The 15122-nt window shown below is 36.4% G+C and overlaps 1 protein-coding gene across 1 annotated transcript in view; it reads left to right on the forward strand.

Moving 5' to 3' along the window:
• Window positions 1-7354: 7354 nt before the first annotated feature.
• Window positions 7355-15122, forward strand: part of LOC125239111 — a 69991-nt gene continuing 62223 nt past the window's right edge. Inside the window, exon 1 of the mRNA XM_048146604.1 lies at window positions 7355-7785. Coding sequence (XP_048002561.1) covers window positions 7605-7785 — 181 coding nt within the window. The 5' untranslated portion in view covers window positions 7355-7604. The remainder of the gene's footprint in view (window positions 7786-15122) is intronic.

Genomic DNA, 15122 nt, shown 5'->3' on the forward strand with positions numbered 1-15122 from the left:
GTTGGGTGTAGGCATTACAGCCATAAACCGAGCTATTACTGTTCTATTGACGTCTGATGATATATAAGATCACTGCTACCAAGCTGTTAAGCGACAGTTGTCGCATCTTATCAGACTTGCATTATTGCAAAACCCAAGCACGTGCAAGGCTTGTCACACCCAGGTTATAAAAACCCTTCTTGACCATAATTCAAGATGCGGGCGATTTACTCTATGGAAGTAAACTCCCGGAAAAAATAAAAGCCTCAAAAGTAATTGAGAAACAATGGCTACAGATAAAAAAGTCTGTATATTCGGGAAAGAGCAACACGGCTCCATCAACTTCGACAACAACGTCGGCGCGCAACCAATACCAGTTTCAGGGAAACGGGTCAGGCCTTCCTCGTTACCAGTCGAAAACGGCGGGGGGGGGGGAGCCCAGAGAAGGACAGCAGTCAACCAACCCCGAACCCTCCAGCCAGACCAGCAGGCCAGGGCAAGCCCCGTGCCACTCCTCAACAATGAGTCAGTTACCTCACGCTGGTAAAATAAAATATTTTTTATGATTGCTGGTCAAAAATAACATCAAATGAAGTTATTTTAGATTCGCTTAAAAACGGTTGCTCGGTAACTTTTGAACGTCCGGTTTTTCAAGACGTTGTACCCCAAATAAATTGGGCAAGTAGTGAAAAAGCCGTTATGGAGGTACGTCCAAAATTTAATTCAGCTGGATGCAGTTGTCCCTTGCATCCCACAGCATGACCAGTTTATTTCGAGAACGTTTTTGTCACAAAAATGTAATGACACCAAACGTTTTATTCCAAATCTCGAAAAGCTGAACAAATTTATTCCTAGAGAACATTTCAAAATGGAAAACCACAGACCAACTGTTAAGCTTATACTTACTAACAGGTAGCTTCATGGCTACAGTTGATTTGAAGGAAGCTTACCCACTGATTCTTATTGCGAGACAGTGCCGCAAATATCTGAGCGTCCATTTTGAAGATGAAAACCCTAGTTTATTAACTTAAATGAATTTACGGCTTTGTCTTATGGTCTTTTTTAGCGCGGTATTTTATGTGTCGGGTACTCTTATGTAGAGTGTTTACGAAACGTAAACGTTAACCTACTAGAATGCTTGTGCTTTGTCATAAACTATACTAATAGGACATTAAAACCGCGACAGGTTTGTCGAGACTTAGGTTTTATGTTCAACTCAGTCGATTTTTTTACCTACGGGAAAAATGAGAGAAAAATCGACGTGATGGTTAGAAAATCTCTGTCACTACACTCTTGTTCCGTTAGAGAATTATCTCAACTGATCGGAGTACTTATTGACGCATGCCCTGCAGCTAAATTTGGGTGGCTATATACTAAAATTCTAGAACGCCAAAAATTTCTAGCCTTGCAACGCGACCCAAACTATAGTAAGAAAATTAAATTACCGAAACTAATATTAAATGATCCGAACTGGGGGATGAATATTATATTCTCTTGCACACGGAGCGTCGAGATCCGAGGAAAAAGCTTTCCACATAAACCAATTGGAAATGTTAGCAGTATGTTTACCTCTTAATATTTCTTTAATGACCGTCGTTGTGACTGTTTTATATTAATTCGTATAGACAATACGAAAGCTATAACTGATATAAGCGATGAAAATCGCATGGGCAACGTTCAATTTCGAAATTTGACCGACCCTTTCAGACGGATTTGGCAGTGGTGCGAAGAAGCTAAACCTTTGGTTTTTTTGCATCGTATATAAATATTAAATATACGAAAAACAATATAGAAGTAGACCGGGTATCACGAAATGTGAATCTCGATACTGAATGGGAACTATCTCATGAAGCGTTTATACTGCTACGCATAATGTATACTGCTGGTGAGCCTGATATTGATCTTTTCTCTTCTCGCTCCAATGCCAAATGTACACTTACTTATCATGGTGGAAAGACCCAGATGCATCAGCTGTAGATGCTTTTACACTAGACTTTTACAGTTTTCCTCCATTGCCGATCATTTTAAAATCTTTAAAAAAGATAATTTATGACAAAGTAACAGGAAGTTTAGCTTCCCCGTCTGGCAATCCCAAGCGTAGTTTCCTTTGTTAATGTCACTAGTAAAATCCGATATTATTTACATGAGCCCCGAAGAACATAAGGTCTGTTCTGATCACAGCACCAGGAATCCGTTCCACAAGCGCCTTCTCCTGGGTGCAGCGGTGCTCTCCGGTAAAGGTTATCTGAGGAAACTTCATGTGATCGCATCTATTTCTAAAAATACCATTCAGCAATATAACGTTTCGTTTAAACGTGGTTTAAACTATGGTGGACATTTTGATCACAACTCGATCAAAACCTTTTTAGTAGTTCGATTAAGTTGATTCTAAGATTTTTAACGGACCAGTTTAACGCAGGATCGTCATATTATGGATCCATAAACAATCATAAGGTCAGCATTATCCCTGTTTCTCAGGACAAAAAAAAAAAAAAAAAAGAACATGTTAAACGTTTGTTAAAACGCACATTTAAAATGAGACCTATTTTTCCAAAATATAATTACTCTTGGGATCCAAAAATAGTATTGGATTACATTGATGAATGGTATCCAAATACGACTATAGAGCAGATTACCTAGGTACTAAAAAGCTTGTCGTATTATTGGCATTATGCACTGCCCATCGCGTGCCAACATTCTTACTGATTAAATGAGTGAATATACACTACCCAAATGGGGTAAAAATTATCGTGTCAGATATAACCATCTGCCCCGACATACTTATACTGTTCCTTTCGTACCTTAAAGAAACGTGTCACGCGACTTCGGTCCTTCGCGAGTATCTTACTCTAACAAGCGATAAAAGGGCCTCCGAACTCAGAACACCTCTTATTAACTGCGAAGCGCCCTCACAGGGACGCGATGGCACAGTCAATAAGCAGGTGGATAAAACAAGTTCTAGCGGAGATCGGGATGGACGTGGCAACATTTAGTGCACACAGGCACTCGCCATGCTACCACGTCTACTGCCGTTTCGGCAGGGGTCAATGTTTGACATTATCAAAAAAACTGCGGGTTGGACCTCAACCTCGCAAATATTTCCTAAATTCTGCCATCGTCAAATAGTTGACCTATTTGCAAGATCAGTTTGCTATAATTAATTATGAACTGTGTTACTGAATAAGACTGATCTTGTGTATAAATTACATAACTATGTAATTGCTAGTTGTTTAGTAATAATTATGCAACAAAATTGAATGATAAATATTTAATTTTGTTTTCACAATTGCCATACGCAAAACTTTGTCTCTAAACAACTACAATAATGTAAACTTAATAATTATATCGAACAATGAAGCGAGGAAATATAATATATGATCAAACGAGCTTCGCAAGCGAAGTTCGATCGATATTATATGACTCGCTTCATTGGAAGATATAATTACCCTCCCTCCCGATACACCCAGATTCCAAAGTTTTGCTTGGAATAATCTCTGAAAATAATGAGGTTGCCACCGCCGGTTGACACCGACCTGAGGGTGGGGTTTAGAGGCAATTGAAATACTTATTTTTTATAAATCTCTAAAATAAGCGTGCAATATGTTGCCAGTAGATTAAATAAACTACAATAATGTAAACTTAATAATTATATCTTCCAATGAAGCGAGTCATATAATATCGATCGAACTTCGCTTGCGAAGCTCGTTTGATCATATATCATTGCGTCTCTTTTATTTACACGGGAGCGACTATATTTTGTTCGTTTCTATTGCCGATATCTCATCGCTTACTGTGTGTGTTGTCATAGATTAAATATAACAAGGTCATACCATCCTATACATTAAAATGCGACCGCCTAAGACCGCGCTTACACTCCACTACACATAGATGGCGCCACAAAAAAAATGTCTTGTAGCTTTCGATTATACTTGTAGATGGCGTTAAGTGTCACTTTTGACATAGATTTACGGCTCGGAATTGACACTTAATGCCAATCTACAAATAATCGGTGGCAACAAGGCATTTTTTTGTGGTGCCATCTATGTGTGGTGGAGTGTAAGCGCGTTCGTAGGCGGTCGCATTTTAATGTATGGGATGGTATGATCTTACATACATACATACAATCACGCCTGTATCCCATAAAGGGGTAGGCAGAGCACATGAAACTACTAAAGCTTCAGGGCCACTCTTGGCAAATAAGGGGTTAAAAGAAAACGAAACTGTGACATTGCAGTGACAGGTTGCCAGCCTCTCGCCTACGCCACAATTTAACCCAAGTCCCATAGTCTCCTTCTACGACACCCACGGGAAGAAAGGGGGTGGTGAAATTCTTAACCCGTCACCACACAGGCTGGTATGATCTTGTTATATTTAATTTATGGTGTTGTGGGACCAATGTCTTAAGCAAGGACAGGGGCCCATTTCTCAAAACTGAAACTTACATGTTACAATTTACAAGTGGTTGTCAATGTAATATGACAAGTTGGGAAGAGACTTCCGCTTGTAACTTGTAACTTTCAGTTTTGAGAAATGGGCTACTGGTCTCACACAAAGATGCGGGCGAATTTCGCCCTTAATATAAGCGACAATGTGTACATTTTACGCGAGACGTCACACATATTTATACATGTCCAATATTGTTTATGTCAATTTGTAAAAAAGCGACTGTATTTCTTTAAGAGTCCAGGTTACCATGACAACAAAGTACTGAGTGAAAATGTGGCTTTCCTATGCAGAAGGATCGTTACTGTATGCTTTATTTTTATAATTAGATCCACCGTATCAGAAATCCTTAGGGATTTTAAGATAAAATGGTCCATTAGGGTCACCCTAAACCTGACGCAGAATTGGGTCTAGCCGACCAAGAATCGCTCGTTAAGGGGCTCCACACTGTTTTCATAGATTTTTGACAAGTTTTGATTTGAAACCAACGGACAACAATTATAAGACCAACGGCCATCTGTTCTTCAATCTTTTATCTCTATTCGTAAGAGCCATATTTTAAAAAAAGTTAATACTTATTTTTTTATGATTTTTTTTAAAAATTTTTACCGAAATTTGATTTTAGTGAAGGGTGTGTTACATACATGAAATCGACATGTTTGGATTTACCTTTGACTTTTTTAAAAATTCAAGTGAGATTTTATTTTTTAACTAATTAAAACAAAAGTTATGATTATGACCAAAAAACCAGTTTTTGGGCCTAAAATTGTTCAACTTTGATGCCAAATATCACAGAAACAATGAGCTGTGAAGGAATTATGAGATACTATTTTGTTTAAATACGATTCTGTTAATATGATAGGCTTTAGAAACTATCATATTATCAATGCATTCAAATCAAAGGTCATTGGCGCAGAAACGCCCTTAACAAAGACGCTTACGCGTCGTCGCTGAACGCAGTACGCATGTTCATGCTAAGGAGCGATTTTTGGTTGGCGATTCCGCGTCGTTGGGGAGATCCTAACTCCAATTTACAAAGTTTTGGTGACTCAAGTGCTTAAATATCTAAACAAAATTGGAATCCATTGACCTGATGTATTGGTAGGCATTGAATGTATTTTATCATACAAATAAATTAATAAATGGTAAAAGAATACTCTAAGAGTAAATGAAGTTTAAATCACAATTATACTGTAAAATATTTATATTATGATTTCCATGGGGAATGTAAAATTATACAAACAACAAATTATACAAAATATACGTTATACAAAGTGTATCGATGAAGTTATACAAAGTAGTTTAATGAAATAAGTTTGATAGCTAGTCTAAAGGATCCCTATGACGATAAAATGACGTATTTTTTATAAAGGTGATGTTCCAAGTTCCAAGCGAAAATAAGGTAATAAGGACCTCTTTACCAGAACTTCTATTGGAAAATATCTTATTACACTTGAAGAGAAAAGATAAAAGAGTTTAAATATAAATTAAAATGGTTTTCACCACACCAACTGATTCTTTTGATAATCAGAAACGAATGACAAAGTTACATTTTATCCAGGAGATTGTAAAGTAATTTCATAATAATTTTAACTCGAAGTCCTAAGCTGGCTGGTAAAATTGATTAAAAAAAATACGAATTTGATTTATAGTTAATATTTTCGCTCGTGATGGTGTGGTGATTTTTTTGTGTTTCACTCGGTGGCAAAATTTGTTTAAACTGCGTGCCTTGAAACCATGACAACGCTCAAGATTCCACATTCTGAACTACTCGCTACACTCGCGGTTCAATATTAGAATCTTTAGCTTGCTCGGGTATCAATATTGGCACATGCGGTTAAACACCAACTTTGCCCCCTATAACTATATGCGCGTGCAATATAAATAGTTTCATTAGAACAGTTGTGAGTAGGGAATTAGGGATCCTTTTGATTTTGACGCAGAATGTGTATGCAATGATAAAGTGACTATTATTATTATTAAGGTGATGTTAAATTTTGTAATAAATACATTTAGTTACCCATGAAAGAGTTTTATTCACTAGTGACCTGCCCTTGCTTCGCACGGGTGTACAAATAAACCTATGTATATATCCGTTAACTATAAAAAAAACGCATCAAAACCCGTGGTGTAATTTTAGTGTACGTGCGCATTAAATTGTGTTCCTTGTTTTGACTAAAATCACTACCCAAAATATAGTTGCAATGCCTGCTTGTGAGTTACTCAAGATATCAAAAAATTCTAAAATCCATAGCGGAATCAGTGTTCCTAACCACGGGCCTAACGAAATTCGTTATTTGGGGTGATCTTAATCGGTTACTCAAATTAATTACACCTTCATTGGAATAACAGAAAAAGATGCAAAAACACTTGCCCACCGGAGAAAAGGCTACGGCATAAGTATGTAGATAATTTTGGTACAGAGCTCCTAGTGAGTATTATATTATAATTTGGTATAGAGACAAAGAGTAGTATAATATATATGAGATATAGAGAGCAACGAGAAGGGGACCTTGTTGGCAAATGCCCTACCCTCGTTTACCCTCGTGATAAAAAAAATTAAAAAAGCTTTACAAAGTACTCTCTACACGACACAAAAATGTACCTGCGATGAAATTGTTATAAGCGCCATCTATGGTTAAGTAGCTAAACCACACGGACTGTAATGCTCTGCCAAGTTAAGCACGACCGGACTGCATAATCATTTGCTGATAAAAGATTTATTTTGAGTATGTGGCTAGAAAATTTGAATACATATTTATTATTAAATTAAGGAAGCTCTAAAATTATATCTGGTTTTGACAATCGAAATTATGCTTTGATTTTAATTATTTTATCTTTATATGGTATCCCTATTCGCGAAAAAGCACCCCCTAGCGTGCAAAATCTAAAACCTTCCTTTTGTCTCCTTCAATCCAATATGGCGGTAAACGATGTATGAAAGGTGCAGAATGTTATGATTTGAAACGAATAATAAAAATAGTAAAATAGCAACGAAACCCGTGAAATAAGAGCTTCGCCCGGTGTGTTAACGACAAAACACTGTTAATAATACAAACGGATCAATATTCAGTGACGTGTGTGTGAAAAAACGTGTTATTTATATTTGTGAAATATTATTTTTCTGTGTGGGTTTTCGCTAATGCATCACGGTGTATTGCTATGTGACAGAAAACGTAGATATGTCTACCGATGCTGATAAGGAAACGGCATGTCCGAGTGTTAGTGCAAATCAGAGTGGCGGGGACGAATCGACTGCGGAAAAAGCGAGCAAGAAAAAGAAACCCTCTAGGAAAGTCTGCTTTCCTGATGAGGAGCACCTTGTCACTCAGTATTTCGAGCCTGCGAACCCTTGGCACAATGGTAAGTCTTCGATTTTGGCAAAGCGTCAAACTTTTACTGTATGTTATATTTCCTTGTTTTGGTGGGGATTACCTTTGTTGCCTCTGATTTTGGAACTGTAAGTTACAAATCATGTAAATAACTTGCATTACACACCCTTCTCAAAACATCTTTGCAGAACATATCAACCTCTTGTCATAGAGAAGATATATTACTTGTTTTGACTAACCCCAATAAGAATGATTATACCCTGTATTACATTTTATATACACCTGATAAAAAAATATGTCTCAAGTCATATCAATACCATTGATTACCATAACAACATAATTATCTGAACTTATTCAAATAGAGTTACCTAATGTAGGTATGTTATTCCAGGGTTGGAAAATATCTTTATGATATTATATCCATTTTGTATGAAAGGCAGATTTTTTTTTTCATTATTTATGAATACTACTTTAGATAAGGAAAAATCTACTATAAAACATAACATTTAGTAGAAAAACAGTAACAAACACAAAAAGTGTATTTTTAACAATGTTACATTTTTTTAAACCATTGTTGTATTGCAATATTTATAAAAAAATTATATATATATCAGATATTTATATCCATTGATATATATTGTCGAACCCAGCTGGATATATATCCTCGAACCCTGTATTATTCATTACTTTAAATTAAATATACCTACTTGCGTAGAAAACAGCTTACATGCCACTAAACTCCTCCTCCACTCCTCACTCACTCCTTTTTGCTGTGTACTTAACACAGCAAAAGGGAATGTACAAGTTTCTAATGGGGTGGCAACGCGCATGTGACACTGTTTGAGTTGCAGGCGTCCATAGGTTACGGTGACCGCTTTACATCAGGCGGGCCGTATACTTGTTTGCCACCGACGTAGTATTAAAAAAAAAAAAAAACATAGTTTATTCATGGTATCATGGTGGCAAAAAATTCTAATAGGACAATTTGCAAAAATCCTACATTTGTGTCATAAACATTTTCAAATAACCGTTAAATAAGTTGTTGTGACCATAGAGGTGCAATTAAACATGACTGTTTTGATTATCGAAAGCTTGAAAATTTATGATTTAAAGACATTGTGTACATACTGGATATCAAATTATATTAAATCCTTATGCTACTTGCGAAAGATCACTTTTATGTAGATAAGAATGTACATTTTTAGACAATAAGGATGTTAATAAGTATGGCAAGTAGGCTTAATAATCAAATTTATTTAAATGGATGAAAAGTTGCTTTTTTCATTCATTTGTGACTTTACTATTGGATATAAACTTTTAATGCTTAATTTTCAAAATGATAACCTTTGAATGACTAACACCTATGGTACTTTGTTTACACATATTCTTCGTGGGATATACAATAGTATTAACCTCATCCTGCCCACCATATACAGTTATGCTCAACATATACAGTTATGCTCAACATATACAGTTATGCTCAACATATACAGTAGATTATCCTTTGTATCACGATATAGGTAAAACATTTAAAAAAAAGATATTTTTTGCCTATTCAGGCTTTTAATTCATAATTTCCAAAAATTGGAATATTATAAATCACATTTTGCAGGAAGAGGTTAAAAGGTATTTCATGTTTAATCTTACATTTCTATGTTAATAAATTGGATATTCTAATATAACCTAACCTCAATAGGCTGCAACTATGGGAACAAATCAAATTATTTTTTAACAAATATGCAAATATTACGGCGTTATGAGCGATGTTCGTGTACAAATACGACGCCGCGGGACGTAAGCGCCATCGACAATAAGGCCCCTTTACCCGATAACGTCACATATTTTGATTTGTGTTTTTAAAGTAGTCCCACTACTATATATATAAATTATATTTTAAACTCAATAGACTGTTTAATTTAAAGCTACCAACGAGGCTAAATATTTGGCTGGTTTTTATGCCAAAATGAAAACTGAAACTAACTATTATCACAGAATATATAATAGTACAAGTACAGAAGGCCCCCTACTTTGATGTTCGCGACATGCCGCCTTTTTAAATGCCTACAAAATTATAACAAAGAATTAAGCCGCACGTGCGCGGCGTTCGGCGATAGGGTTGCCTATGGATTAAAACAAATTAATACTCAATAAAATGTTATACTATTATATTCAGGTCTTGGGTACTTTCTGGGTATATATATAGTATTTATATATTTTTGTTTAAGTTCCATCATCACAAGCCTTATTGAACCTTTCCGGGGGTCCTAATCAATAGTAGATATGTGTAAAAATGTCCTATGGTATTTATTTTATTCAAGACATTTATTTAAGTAAACATTATTAGCCATACCACACGAGGACAACGCATATGAACCTTAAAAAAAATTCGCAACGTAAAGTAACAATAGAAAGTGCGAACGTGCGTTCCGCGAGAACGCGCGCTACCCCTGATTAGGCCGCGAACTCGCGGCCGCCAGCATGTACTTGTAGCGCGGCGATAGAATCGCGGAGTGAGCCGCCCCTGCTATTATAGGCTAGAAAACTAGTTATGTTAAAATAGTTGAATAAAAATATTAGTGATATCTTATTTCATGTAAAATTAAAGATAGTTGTTATAGGTTCAATTCCCACATTCTAGTCCAATAAAAAAAAACATAATGTAATTATGGATGAGTCCATGTTTAATTAAATAAATAAATATAAGGATACACCAAACACAATTCAACCAAGCCCTAAACATATATAATAGAGAGAATGTGAAAACGCTCTAAAGCTAAGTGTGTTTTCATATTATCCGATCCAATATCGGATGTCGGACCAATATCATAACATTAATGCGCCATCTTTGATTTTTGCCTTTGAAATCCTTCCGACATCCAATATCGGATCGGATAATGTGAAAACGGTCTGAGGGTAACAGCCAAGCAGATGATAGGACCATGTCACAGCAACACATGAAATGTAAACATTAGATAATGTCAGCTGTCTGGACACCTTATCAGTAGTCTTGTGCTAATATTTACATGCTCTTCCTATAGAATGCTCTTCATATATCTTCAACTTTGCAAAACAGTAGTATAATATAATGAGATTTGAAAATTTAAAGTTTAAACTAGTAATTTTGAACACTGTCCACACATTCGTTTAGCAATTTTAATCTTATACCTTTAAACAAGCAATTCTTGTATATTTATTTATTTATGTATTTATTTATCGTATGGGCGTATCATACCAGATCCATTGTCAGGACCCGTTGTAGTTGTTTATGAGAGCTTATATACTTTTATTACTTCACAAAACCGATTACACATTTAATCACATCAAATAATACATTCCACCTATTATTTCGAGCAAACCGCCGGATTAGACCGATAAATCTCCAACAACGCCAGCACTCAACCATTTTCCCTGCAGATCGATTGGTAGCCTCCAATCATCTCTTCATCATCTGTTTTTCGATTCTGTTCTTTTAGACAGTAGCGTCCTCTCTGACGTTTTGGCAGAACTCAGTTGAATACCAGCCAGGTTGTACAAAGTTTTAAAACCCTTGTTTGCTCTATTTGTCAAATATAGCGCCATAAAACGTATCTTTTTTTTTTTTTTTTTTTTTTTTTTTTTTTTTTTTTTTTTTTTTTTTTTTTTATTAAAGAACAAACAGTCATACAATATACATATGTAAACTTAGCTATATTGCCAAAATTTTATTAATTATAGACCTATAGTTCTCCAATTTACAAAAATCGAGTTACAATAAGAGTATTAAAGTATATTTATTACCTACCTACTATATGATAGGCAGTGTAGTTAAATACATTAAAAAGTGTAAGAGAAATTAATTCAAAATGGAAGTACAGTCTGAATACTTATAATATAGGTACTAATTATTTTTATTTTAATAGAGAATATACAGTACTTTTAAAGAGTCCTAGTGAACTGCCAAACAAATCTGCGTCCATACAAGTTTCGTTATACTGCTTACATGCGCGCCCTATATATGAATGCTGTGCATATTTTGTTCTACTGTTAGGAATGCTAAATAATGCCTTACTGCGACAAGTACGTTCATTTCGTCTGGGGACACGAAAACCTATTTTATGTAATAATGCGGGAGCATCTACAACGTTATTTATCAATTTATATAAAAATACCATATCTGTACAAGACCGTCTAAGTGAAAGTGGTTGGATGTTATGATGTTTAACCGAGGAAGAATAATTAACATAGCTACGACCGACTCGAAATTCCAGTGCTTTGATGAACTTTTTCTGCACTCTTTCAATGCGGGTCTTATGGACATTAAATAAAGGATTCCAAACCACAGAAGCAAATTCTAGTCTACTACGAACGTAACTATTATAAAGCAGTTTATACGTAAGTGGTCTTCGAAAAGGTTTTGCCACGCGAAGAACAAAGCCCAATTGTTTGTACGTCTTACTTAATATATGATCTATATGGGGATTAAACGTTAGTTTTGCATCCATTATTACCCCTAGGTCACGTATATTATACTGTCTTGTAAGAGTATTGCCACACAGACGGTAATTGAAAACGATGGGATCCCTTTTCCTGGTGAAACTAATAACTGAACATTTGTCACTATTTAAAAATAAATTATTATCCACACAATATGTTTCAAATCTAGTTAAATCATCCTGCAATAGAACACAATCGGCGTCAGTTTTAATGACTCTAAATATTTTAGTATCATCGGCGTATAAAAGTGCTTTAGAATTTCTCAGACAGTCTGTGATATCATTTATATATAAAATAAACAACAAGGGGCCCAAATGGGACCCTTGGGGGACACCTGAAGTGGTTATTTTAAAAACTGATGAGAAACCCTCGAGCACAACACTTTGGGACCTATTTTCTATATACGATTTTGGTCATTCTCCGACATATACATATATGTATATTATACCAACGATCTCGGAAACCGCTCTCTATACGTCCGCCGAACACTTCGCTCCGAGCGTCCACTCGGGCCTCACCACCTCATAAAGTCATGGTGTAGGCTCTTTTAATAATGGCTAGTTAATTAATGATGAATGCCTGGTTTGACATAGCGGGAGACTGCGCGGCACGCACGCTTGGCAGCGTTTCAATTTGTACTCACGATGTTGTGGATTGGTTCGTGTTTAAAAGTTTCATTGTTTTTTTTTTTATAAATGGGCTTACTCTTGACCACAGACTAGCCAAAGACAAAGACGTGGCCTAAGATGGAGTGAGCTCGCCCAGAAGATGCCTATTCACCCTGGATTTGTAGGTCGCCGGGTTATATGAGCTCGGAAACCTCGGCTCGGCTCGGTTATATGACCGTTTCTTGCTAAAACGACAACCAATTGGGTCCAACAAAATCGAACCCGGGGCCGCAGCAAACCTCGAGGGTGTTAGATGACCTTGACGCCTTTGACAAGGACTGGTGGGAAATGGGTAAAAACCGGGATACATGGGAAATGAAGATTGAGGCCTTTGCCCAGCAGTGGGACATTTTAGGCTCATAAAAAAAGTATATTTCACCCTTTGACTCTTTCAATGGGCTCGTGGCTTCGCTAGTAACTAATGATTGAAAATATTACTAATAATCATAGCTGGGCACCGTTAATCAAATAGTTAACTTCGATAATCGTTAATCCGTTACTTAAAAAGTTAACTTCGTTAATCGTTAAAGCGATACATTTCGGTAGATTTAACGGAAGTTAAAGTTAATCGATAATCCGTTAACACGTCATAAAAATAGGACTCCACTGTAGGTATTATGTATTTCTATTTACTAAGTATCCACCAAAAACTATTAAAACCTGTGACGCCAATCGGCAAAAAACCGAAATGTAACAATTAAATACGGTCTCTTCGGGCTTTTACCGCCGCTGGTTGGCTAAATCCTAGGTTTTACTTCGGATTGGTAATTATTGGGTCATTCATGCGGTCGCGATTGTGGTGCGTCGGTTCTTCGGATTGAGATAACAACTCGATGCTGTGGGCCACGATAACTTGGTAGAGTAATCTAAGGCCCGCGCCGGACTCTAACTCGATGCGTCGGTTGCGCGATTTGTCTGTCATGCCTGATGATTGCACTCTATTCCCTTCCCAGGTTAGTGATCGATCTAGCATGCCTAATAAGATTTAGGAGGTCTCGAATAGGTAAGTGATCCAAAGTCGCCAATTGGTCTTTAGACTGTTCATAACCGACGGATCTGCTTTTACCGATAAAACCTAGGTTTTGCCGTACTATGGGCTTTTACAGCTGCAGTAAGAACGTGGTTTTCGCGGCGCAGCAAGCCGCTTGGGGTGCTGGATTAACGATTAACGGACTCGATGAAATTTAACGGAAGTTAACGAATCCGTTAACATTTTTTAAAGTTAACTTAAAAGTTAATCCGTTAATCGAAATGTTAACTTCGTTAATTAACGATTAACGGATTAACGAGTTAATGCCCAGCTATGCTAATAATAACTAATAATCTGTGCTCGTGGGGCCCAATAAAAATGTCCTTGCATTCTGACAAAGGTTCGCGAGCTACAGCAAGAAGCCGCCATCAGATATATAGGGGATAATTCTTAGAACAAATTAACTTATCCTCATAGAAAATAATTTGTATTTTTAGTAGACACACTACTATTTTAACTATAAACTGAAATAAATGTCATATACAAAGAAAAAATTACCAAGGCCTCCAAGTGTCCAAAGCTGGCTGGCTTTTTTTCTTTGTATATGACATTTATTTCAGTATATAGGGATAAGAAATGTTCAGATATTTTTGATATCTGAATAGCGACACGATAGCGATATTATAAGCGTTTGTGCATTTGGCTACATACCCCGGTCAACCCATGCGCCTGATCTAAACTTTAAGCACACGCCATTTCAGAACAACCCGACTACACTAAATAATCACCTCGCAAGTACGAAGTGCCAAAACACCTCTAGAATATAGGAAAATGCCGTGGTTACTCCTAAATATAAAATAGAAATGTTTTCGCCCAAATTACTCCGCTGCCCGCACTTGTCGGACTTCTGTGATGAAAAACACGCATTGCTATGAGGTCATGATTACAACATAGCTGTACATATACATACATATAAACTACAATCGTAAGTTTCTTTTTGGCTGGTATCAATGGTTGACTGGTAGGGAATGCCTTAAGGCATTAAGTTCGCCATTTGTACTATATGTATATAAATAAACTCACGCCTGCGGTCCCAAGAGGGTTAGGCGGAGGGCGTGATACTGCGTCAATTCGTCGCTCTGTTTTGCCGTGAAAATCGGACCAACAAACAGACACACACACTTTCCCATTTATAATTAGTATGGATGGATATATCAAACATACATACAACATACAATCACGCCTGTATCCCATAAA

This window comes from Leguminivora glycinivorella, chromosome 25 (genome assembly GCF_023078275.1).
Source record: "Leguminivora glycinivorella isolate SPB_JAAS2020 chromosome 25, LegGlyc_1.1, whole genome shotgun sequence".
Lineage (NCBI taxonomy): Eukaryota > Metazoa > Arthropoda > Insecta > Lepidoptera > Tortricidae > Leguminivora > Leguminivora glycinivorella.